This window comes from Sturnus vulgaris, chromosome 3, assembly GCF_052056855.1.
Source record: "Sturnus vulgaris isolate bStuVul1 chromosome 3, bStuVul1.hap1, whole genome shotgun sequence".
Taxonomy (NCBI): Eukaryota; Metazoa; Chordata; class Aves; order Passeriformes; family Sturnidae; genus Sturnus; species Sturnus vulgaris.
The window spans coordinates 42,119,495-42,130,544 of NC_142245.1; the positions used below are offsets into that span (position 1 = coordinate 42,119,495).

Consider the following 11,050-nt stretch of genomic DNA (forward strand, 5'->3'; position numbering starts at 1 on the left):
GCTTGAATCCCTCAGAGAGTGCTAATAGCAAAAGCATGTAGGTGTGTAGTTGCTGCTCCTCTTCCTTCCTGTGCCCAACATGCAGCACTCAAAAGATAGCGATAAGAAAGGATGGCATGTAAATTATTGGCATAAAATTTTGGGGGGAACTATTTTCTCGTTTTGTGTGACCCATCCATCCTTTTGTCAGGGACTTAAATATTGAACCTGAAGCCAAAAGCCAGTTCTTTTACTGGAGTCAGCGCAGTCAGCAGCTTGTCATCTGAAGTGCATGATAAACACTAATCACTGTAGCTGAGGCTATATTACCAGCTCCCTAAGGAGTGATCAGTTGTTAAACAATGATTGAGCTCATTAAAGAAATGTATGAATGAGTAATTTTTGTGTAACCACCAGAAAAACAAACCTCTGTAGCGCAGTCTGATGAATGGCCAAAGAGTGCATGTGCCCCTGTGCCCACCTGGGCACCAGCTGGAGGGAGCAGTCGGCCACACTCACAGGACTCTCCACAGCTCAGCCTCTAGTGCACTGAACATTTTCTCTCCCAATCCCAACACATTTTATCTAACTTTGGTGAGAATGATGAGTGATATAATAAAGAAAATTCCAGCAGTGAGTACTGGAAAGAGATGAACTGCCTTGAGGATTTGATCATGACATTTAAATTCCAATCTGTAATTTCTGTCATTCTACTTTGTTATATTCTGTTTATAAACTCTGTGTTGTAATCACAAACTGTTTGCCATGCTGTCTTGAAATTACCTAAGTCCTTTATCTTAGCATGAAATTGCATTTGGCTGCTTATCTTGTTTGTCTATGCTCAACTTCTATTGATTTCAAAGGTTCATGTTGCCTAAGGTCTTTGACTGGAATGCATATTTCCTCACATGTTCAGAAAGAGGTAAATTGTTGTTCATAGGGTCAAGAAAAAAAACCTCCAATAACAAACCAAGCACCTATTAAAGGACAATCTGTGGGTTTCTCCTTCTACATAGCATTTCACACTGTGACAGAGTCTGTGTGTGTGAGAGAGAGAAGAATGGAGAAGTCCAGGAAAGCATTTGCTGATTTTGTAGACAATGCAATAGCAACTGCCAACTCAATGCGTCCTGATGAATTGATGTTTTCTTACAAGGGAATTCTCTACCCTGCCAGTATTTGCAGTCCTGAAACATTCAAAGCCTTGGAGTCATTTGAAGCCAGAAGTGATGATGTAATTTTGGCAGGATACCTTAAATCCGGTGAATATGTTTTAATTTCTTTTCATAAACAAGGTTCTGTAATAGCAAGTTGCAAGGTTTGTACTAAATATATGCAATATATATTATATGATACGTAACACTTTATATTACGCTAAATAATAGTATTGAGAATGTTCGCAAAATCTTGTAAAACTGATTTCAATTTCAAAAAGTGCAACAAATTAATTACGAATATCTCGTATGGGAAATCTTCTGAAAGACTGAGAAAAACAACCTGATTTTCTTTTCTATAGCATATAAAGGTTTTTGTTATCTTTATTTTTCATAGTGATGAAGTGAAATGCACAAATTGAAGATAATCAAAATACAGGTTTTTAGACCAGAGATAACTAGATGTCTTGATATTACATAATCTGCTTTCACATTTATTTTTGTGATGTTAAGAGTTTCATGTTTTTACACAGAATGGAGCTTTTGGTACCTTCAAATGCTGAATATTCTTTAGTTTGTTTCACATAGATGTCAGGAAATAGATATCAAAAATATTTTGTAGTCCTTGAAGTGATTACATTGTTCTTCAACTACTAGGAAATCAAGATGAGATCTTTGCTAGGGTTGCAAATTTACCCTATGTATTTGCTTCTTCTGCCTGAAAGCACTGATCCGTGTGAAAGCCAAAGGTTTAGATTAGATGTTAATACTATATATACTATATTATATACTTTAATACAGCTGCTTCTCTCTTTCAACAATCAACTCACACTGCCTCACAGTATATAGTCACAGCTGACAGGATTGTGAGGTTTTTGCTTTTTTATTGTATTTTCTTTTTGAAGAAATGTTATGCGCTTGAATGTAGTTGTTAAGATTGCAGTGAGCAAGATATAAGCACCCAGTGTCTAGAAGTCAGGAAATGGTAAATTAGAGATGTGAGATCTGTGCAGGCTCTTTGTTATCTTTTGAATAAAAATATAATAAATGTGTATAGGAAACGTACCTTCATAGAGTTTTTTCCTATTTTTGAAGAAAATGAGTGCACAATTTTCAGGTCTAGTTCGGCTCCTGTGTTGAAGTACTGTGACCCATCTTTCTTCCTAAAATAATCCAGCGTACCAGAAAACAACACTTAATACATTACGTTTTAAAGCACAGGTTTACCACCCTAGTTTCCCTTATATTTATCACAATAAAATTTATTGCAGTAATGCAGGTTTTCCTAGTTGAATTTTAGTGGTTCTTCTCCCTTGTTAGTTAGTTTACAATATACGTTTATTGTGTACTGAACTATTCAAGTTGGAGAAATATGTCTTTATGAGGAGCAAAGGTAGGACCCTGGGAGATGACTGACAAGATAGTCAGCTGTGATTGTATCACATGAAAGGAGCCCAAGTAACTCACCTGGCAGTACTACTACCTCTTGACTTCCCTGGTAAATCTATTTCTGTTCATTCTAAAAGTTTTACAAGCAATTCTGTATTTTTCTTCTTTCAGGCACAAACTGGCTAAGTCAAATCTTAACTGACCTCATAGCTATATCTCAAAAGAAAACACTGGGTGAGGAAAGCAGTGGGAATGCTGAAGAAGAATTCCCCTACCTTGAAGTTGGAGATCCTGGGAAATATGAGGTGGGAACACGATATGTATGGAAATTATCAAAATTTTGTGCTTCAAATACTGAATATATGATGTATGAACATCAACGTATTCAATAACAAACAATTCCATTATTTGATAAGAACTTTACCACTTGTCTTTATGTAGCATCTGGTCAGGATTAACCTCATCTGGACTGTCAAATACTGAAGGATAAATGAACACTCCAGTGGGAGTGGGAGGAGCACATACCCGTGAGATACATAAGAACTTCAGAAATTCAACATAGCATCTTTTGTATTTAAAAAGAGCTTCATGAAGTGTCAAATAATGAAATATGAGCTTTTGTCTCTTTTACTAGTTCTTCCTCCTCATCCCCTCTCTCAGTCCTTGAGATGCTCCAGGTTTCACATATAGCTAATCTGTACCCTGCCTCTAGATTTGATCCCTTGTCTAACAGAACTGAAGAGAATTATCACTGAAGAGAACTAACAATGGATAGTCTTTTTCCAATTGTTCATTGGCTTTTGAAGATTAGAGCTACTCAAAGAAGCCCACTAATTTCCCAGGCCAGGACAACACTCACAAAAAAACCCCAAAAATCCACTTCTATCAGCCAATAGCTGTTGAAAAATTAATCAAGGCAATATTTTAGCATAGGTTAATGGAAAGAATGCTTGTATTAACTGAACTGTCCACTTTCCTCTTTCCAATTCTTAAAGCGAATGATCAACTTACCTTCTCCAAGATTTATGGTTACTCATCTCCGTCCTGAAAATCTTCCCACGTCTATCTTCAAAAACAAAGCCAAGGTGAGTGCTAATTTTAATGTATTAAAACCAAATGCTTCAACAGATTTTTCTATTTTTCTTTTTTAAGCAATGTAGTACTTTTCTGCCAGTTTTCAGAATCACTCTTAAGTGCTTAGCCTGGCCATTTCTACATGACTGATTAAGAACTGCAATCTATCTCACTTAACCCCAGTTAGCTCTTACTGGCACCTTTGTGACGGTTTTCACAAGACAGTTGAAGGGCTTGAACAAGTCCTCCAGAGGCAAAATGTATTTTGACATGATTTCCTGTGGGAGGAATTTTATTACATTGTTGCAAGCGAGGGCTTCAATGTGTCAAATTTCAGGGAGAGTTTATATTTTTGTGAATTTTCCCTGCTACTTAAATGATGAACTATGCTTGTATTGAGCAAAACATATTTAGATTCTGCTTAAATAATTTGGTTAATCAGTAAAAGATAATAATCATAAGCAACCATCTTGTCGTGGTACCAAACCAAAGTTAAATACTGCACCTTCTCAATTGGGAATGAAATTGCTACTTCTGCAAGTAGCGCCACAAGGTATTAGAAATCCCCAACTGCAGCTATAAAGGATATTATAATTATTATTATTTATTTTTTAATGCTATAACCTGCTATGTCTTTCTCTATAAATAATTAATTTAATTTTTTTCTAGATATTGTTACTGATTCGTAATCCAAAAGACGTAGCTACATCTTTTTACCATTTTTCAAATGGCCTGGCTACTCTTCCCTCCTATGAGACCTGGGATGCTTTCTTCACAGATTTCGTGTCAAAGAAAGGTACAGTATATTTTTCTGCCTGTGTCAATTTTCCAATGACTTGTCTTTGTCTAAAAACCATTGTACTTTGGTAAATCAGCTTCACTAGGATTTTCTGGTTTACAGCAAAAAAGCAGAGATTAAAGACAGAGAATTAGAAATCTGAACTGAATTGTCTTACTGCTTGAGGATAAATATTTGTCAAAACTGTACTTCCATGGATTTCTTTAGCTTGTATAATCTGGTATTTTTCCTAGAAGAAACAGTTCTTCCTTATCTCTATCTCGAGTCCTCTTTACCCCCACTGTCTTATGTGCATCATCTTGCATCCATGGAGATATATAATCAGCTCCATGCCAAATTGAATAAAAGGAATTATTTGGACTAAGTCTAGTGCATTAAAAAGTGGATTAAGTCTAATGCATTAAAAAAGAGAAAAAGTTTAGTTTAAACTTTTGAGTTTGGCGTAGCACATGGCCAGCAGAAGGGAGGGTTCAATAAGGTTTTAGACTGGATTAAGGGAGTCTTACAAGATGGTCTGCAAGATGATAGCTTTTTGGTGGACTCACAGCTGTCTTGAAATACTAACAAGTTTTATTTTTCTGACTTACAAGTGGTATCATATGCCTGAGCCTGGAGCAAAACCTATAATTCCCACAGAAGGGTGTAAACTCTGCTATAGACATAATTAATAAATCCCTTGTCTGGGACAACTTAATGAGTAAAACTTGTATAATCTTAATTTAAGCTTCATTTTAGGATCCTTTTGTTTTATTTAGTGGCCTGGGGATGCTACTTTGAATACCTTTCTGAATGGAATAAATATGTTGACAAAGAAAATATTATGACAATAACTTATGAAGAGCTAAAAGAGGTAAGGTTACCAATAGTTACAAATACTCTACCCTTTATACAAGTTAAGGTTACCAATAGTTACAAGTACTTTACACTTCAAGGGACATTTTTTTCCTGAACCAATTCACCATTATGTGCATGCAGGATATCCAAAGTGTGTGAGATAGATTATAGTTTTAAGGGAATAAAATGTGAAATTCAAACTTAAAAACCTTAAATTTTGCTTCTGAAAATGATTCTTGTTTTTTATTTTTTGTGATATAAGCCCAAATAATTGTAAATCAAAATATTCAGCATTTTTTTTTGAGGAGGAACTTTTATGTTTTCAGCAGTGTAGATTTTTCTACACTTTAAATAATACATATAATTTTTTTGTAATGTACAGGAAGGCAGCTCTCATCTCCTCCAAAATAATTATGGAGAAGAGAAACACTATGGACCACTCTAGTCCTAGTCAACTCTATGAATACCCTATGTATGCAGCCAGCAGAGAGATATAAGGAAGTGTAAACACCTTGGAAAGCAGCCTAATTTGTTTGAAAGTCATGCCATATGTTAGATTCCTCTTTCCAGGATCGTGCTCTGGGTGTGAAAAACATAGCTGCATTCTTTGGAATTCCTCTGACTGAGGAAGAGCTCCAGCTTGTTGTAGAGAGGAGCAGCTTCCAGTCTATGAAGAAAAACTCAGAGAAGACCCATGGGGCGTTTGGCGATATTCTCTTTCGCAAAGGTAGGAAGCTCCAAGTAGCCCAGAGGTAGAAATGTCGCACTCTCAAGAACTTGGGCCATCCTTCAGTTCTTTTTCTTGCACTCATATTGGCATTGCAAGTTCGTATCAAGCAGGTTATCATTGCTTTGCTTGAGAAGACTTCAAGGAGAACTGGTGGGGAAGATACCCAGCAAGGCTCTCACAGCAGAGCCACTTTTAGAGGCCGACAGATGGCTGGCAAGAAGGAGAAGCTGCTGTGTCTGAATTCCTCTCCACCTCTGTGCTTGGATCACCAATTGCCCAGCCATTAGAGGCTTTCCTGAGCAGGCAGCACTGGGCCAAACTCAACTGAGTGGTGTGACCAAACTTTTTAGGGGAGTATATGAATCTTCTGAAATGGCTACTGTCAAATGCCTGCTCATACTTACACATTAGAAGCAAGCAAGAATCCAGGTCACACAAGAAAGGAAACAGAAAGGATCAACTTTTGCAGTGTAGTGTAGGGGACATGGACATGAGAAGGGCAACATGGTTGTCAGAATCTATGTCTGCATTTTACATTAAAGTAGTAACATGATAAAATCTCAAACTGCTAAAGGAGCAGAAACTCAGCTCTACCTCCTGGCAGATGATTCTTAATTCTTCATGATCTTCCACTTTGCCAGTCATAACTGACTAGAGGAGAGATGTAGGGAAACAATACTTTAGGCTGCCTTTTTGAACAGAAAAAAGGGGAGTATGTTCTTTTGCATTATAGGAAAAGATTATTCATGTATATGTAACTCCATCGATTTAACACAATTACATTGATGTAGAAAAATGTTTTGTCTGGAAAATGGATCAACACTATTTAGTGTATAATGCAATAAAAATAACAGATCTAGAGAATAAAAAATAAAATTTCTTGGTTTTCAAGAGTTTCTTTGCTTCTTTGAAGGTGCTGTAAGTGACTGGAAGAATATTTTCAGTGAAGATCAGAATGAGAAAATGGACAAAGTGTTTGAAGAACACATAGCAGGAACTAAGCTCGGAAAAAAGTTGAAGTATGACGTGTACTGCAAAGCCTGAAGAGTAATGAAATGTGGTTAGAACAAGAACTTTGCAAGGCAGACTCAGATCATCTGGATGCTATACACTGGAAAACTAGATCAAACGATCCAAGCACTTTAGAATTACTGTAAGAATCATGACAGCAGTCTTTACAGCGACAGTGATGAGTAATGGTTTTTTGTTTTATGGTGAGATCTTTGGCTACACCTATTTGCTGAAGATGTCAACTAATCATATTTACAAATACTCTACAGCCCTGTTCCAGCTGTGATCTGGAAGGAAATGACTTTTTCTTTCTAACCAAATTCTATCTTTCTAGACTATTCATAATTATTTAATATGTAGATTATTTTTTTCTTCAAGAATGTTTCAAATAAAACAACACTTTCACAGAAAATATCACTGAATGACAGAAGCCTAATAACAAAGGAGATCTTCCATGAATTCAGCACAAGCTAAATCAAAGCTAAATCAAAGCTAGAGGGAGGAGAAAAAAAGGGAGTACGGATCAACATTCTTAAGGCTTTTCATGTCTCTGAATGCAAAATATCAAGTTGGATTTCAGATTATGGGCTGATGTTTAAAGGCAAGATTCCCTCAGAGGCACTGCTTTTTATAGGATCACAGAGCAGCCTAGGTTGGAAGAGACCTTGAAAAATCATCTGGTCCTTTCATGATGAAGGGAGCCTAGATGAAATCTTATCTAGATATCATATCTTGAAAACCTCCAGTGATGAGGATTCTACCATGTTCCTGGAGGCATTTTCCCAGCAAATCATTTCTCTTGCTGTAAAGAATTTACTTCCTGTATCAAGATTAAACCTCTCCTGTTGCAACTTGAACTCACTGCCTATTTTCTTCTCCATGTGATGTCTCTTGAATAGGGAGCCTTTATCCTCTTTGTAGCTGCCCTTTAAGTACTGGAAACTGTGATGAGGCTGTCCCTGAACCTCCTCAACTTTGTGGTCCTCCCATGGAACCCGTCTGGTTTGTCTGTGTCTTTCTTGAAAATGCCTCAATTGAGATAATGCATTGTCAAGAGTAATGGTGCAAGACATTGCTATGCCCAGCTCTCTTGTACTGCCATTGGCATTTGCCTCTCTAGACACAGTATTTCAGACTTGTCCAGGGACTTTTTCTGGAAAAAAAGACAAAATAATGTTCTGTAAGTATAGTTGAATTAAAAACAGGAAAAAAACCCCCACAATTTATAGATCCATCACCTGAGCAGATAAGACATAAAGATAAAGATGGAAACAATAAAGTATTTGAAGATTTTTTGTTTCATTCTTCTGAAGCTGGTTGGTTCTGCCTGGACATAAGTGGACATGCAGAGTTCTGTAAAGAAATAGGAATGCTAGAAATAGTGCTTAGAATATTTAGAAAAAATGAATGGATTCATAATCAGAGCAGCAGAAAGTCCTGTGGCAAGCCATCTTTGAACAATTACAGATCATCTGTAAGCAACCAGAAAGGTACCAGATTCCTGGAGGAGAACATACATATTAGCAGTGTTTAAAAACTTGAGAAGGAAGAATCAAAATAGAACAGCCACCTTAACTTGATACATAGAAATGTAGTAGCAAAAATGACAAAGCAACCAACCATGGAACTTTTTGAAGATAATGAAATAGTAAATATAAATCATATTAAAGAAGTTTATGATCTTCCTTAAGATAACTTACCTCTTGAATAAGGCACTGACAGAAAATACAAGAGCTGACAGCATCAGGGAGGGCCTGAAATTATGTGACTAAAGACAAATTTATGTGGAGATGGCAATGTACAAATGTGGTTATAGAAATGAAAGTATTGAAAGTAGACTTATGTTCATAGAAATTAATACAACAGCAATAAAAGGCATTCAGAAGCACTGTCAGCAGCAGCAATAGTTTCAGGAATGTCTACTTGTTTACATGGATATTATGAACTTGGTTGCAGTAGTATGCTCATGGTCACACTGCAATACTGGTTGACATCAAAACTGGCAGGGCAATTAAAGCAATATCCTTTAGTGGTGAGTCCTAGTCATATTCAGTGTTGTTTTTAACACTGGTGGGCAGGCTAATATCATGGACTGTATCATAAATGACTGACTTTAAAGTCTGGGGATCAGAACAGAGGGCTGAAAGTACTAGTAAAAATGGTAAAACCATTTGACACATAACAAATTGAGATTAGGGAACACAAAGTTTAGTAAAGGGAAGTGCAAAACTCTATATTTAGAAAAGGGAAGGCAAAGGAGCAGGTATTTGATGGGGGTAAATCAGTCAGGCAGTAGTCGGCATAAAAATACCTGAGGAATCACACTCAGCAAGGACTAACACGATGACAGTGCTAGGAAAAAAAAGGCTCAGATCTTATTCTCGTCTTGCTGATGTGATTGAAAACCAAACTATGACCTCCATTTGCAGTTTTATCCTCTTGTGTGTCATCCCAAGGCTTGAATTCAGTCCCTTTGTGCCCTTAACAATCTCACTGAAGACAGAACTATTCAGAGCAGTAACACCTCATGTGCTTTTGCTCCATTAGAGATACTATGTGGGCCCGTGCATTCATTGGGTAAGGAGGTGGAAGAAAGGAGGCAAGATGCCATATCAAAAAATTAATCTAGGCAAGGAAACTGGATGGATGACTAACATTTTGAGAGAGTGAAAAGTCAGCAGAGATAAAAACAGTGAGTGTGAGAATCAATACAGAAAATCTTGTGAATCTTTTTTGAATAATTGACTGACACAATAGCAGTGGCTATCAAAATTTATTACTTCTAGGTTCTTACCAATTGTAAAAAAAAAAAAAAAAGAAAAGTATCTTTCTTTTTGTTCTAGTCTATTTTGTTGCCTATGATGCCTAAAAAGATAGATTTCCACTGAAAAGGATGTTCATATTTTATTTTTGTCTGTTTGCTTTAAAGAGAATGAAAAAATCAGAAAATTTATATTAACCCATCTTCCACCTCATGTCCTTTCCCAAATCCATTTCCAAAGCAAAGTTAAGGTGAGTCTTTGGTTAAGATGCATCTTCTCTTTATGGTGTACTGCAAATGCTCCTGATAACAGCATTTCCATCCAAGGCAGATTTTCCTGTGGCTAACTGAACAACTCAGAGTTTTCTCTGGGGACCACAGGGGCTGTTCCACACTCAGGATCCCTGGTTGCCCTGAGCCTCTCTGGAGAGACAGAGCTGCTCTGGCCCCCCATGCCTGCAGCTCCTGAGAAGACTGATCTATGGCTGTGACAGCACTGAAGACCCTGCTCATGAGCAGAGAGCAGAGTCTAAGGGTTAAAGAACCTGGAGACGCCTGTGTCCCCAATGGCTCTAGTGACAGTTTGCTAAATTTCATGATGAGGTATTATAGCGATCTGACTCTTTCAGGATCCAGGCAAGTGGCTCCAAAGAAAATTTCTCAGGAAGCTGGCCTGAGAAAAAAAATGTTACTTTCTTGATGCCCTTACTCTTTAATACTGGAAAACAGGAGAAATTTTCCTTTGCAATTCACAGTTAACCCATGGACAAAAAGCTGAAAACAATAACTAAAAAAATCTTACAGAAAGCATAATATATGAACAATGTCTTCAACTTTTAAGAGTAAAATATCACTGATAGAGAAAATATTTTGAGTAAAATGGTCTATTTTGTTAGCTCTACATTTTGAGAGACCAGAAAAATAATTTTAACTTATTCTTTGTAGGTAATTTTAAGCAATCTTCCAAGTCTTACAGTTATGATTTTGATTTGATACTTTCTCATGTTTAATTAATCTTGTGTACAGGTTTACTGAGTGTCTAACATCCATTTATGAAGAAAGAGACAAGGATGTGACACAAGGGTTTGATATATGGGTAGTGAACAAGACTCATACTGTATTCAAGGGACGAAAGAGATTGAAAGGCCCCTTCACAGGGTAATTCACTTTCCTGTATTGCCTGTCTCTGTTGGGATGATCAGTGAAGATACCCATTTCACTGTCTCAGCACTCCTTATCTTCTAAAAAGGTATCACTCAGAATACAAATAACAACCCCATAAGAAACACTTCCACCAAAAGATTAAATTATGGACATGA

General features: G+C 36.8%; 1 protein-coding gene across 1 annotated transcript; it reads left to right on the forward strand.

The window, feature by feature from the left end:
• The first annotated feature begins 873 nt into the window (after nucleotides 1–873).
• On the forward strand, nucleotides 874–7,827 carry LOC106852806 (sulfotransferase 6B1-like). The gene is made up of 7 exons (XM_014875663.2): nucleotides 874–1,241; nucleotides 2,694–2,827; nucleotides 3,518–3,607; nucleotides 4,266–4,392; nucleotides 5,151–5,245; nucleotides 5,800–5,956; nucleotides 6,873–7,827. Exons 1-7 carry the CDS (start codon nucleotides 1,040–1,042, stop codon nucleotides 7,001–7,003), a joined length of 936 nt encoding a protein of 311 aa, XP_014731149.1. The 5' UTR covers nucleotides 874–1,039; the 3' UTR covers nucleotides 7,004–7,827.
• The last annotated feature ends 3,223 nt before the right edge of the window (nucleotides 7,828–11,050 follow it).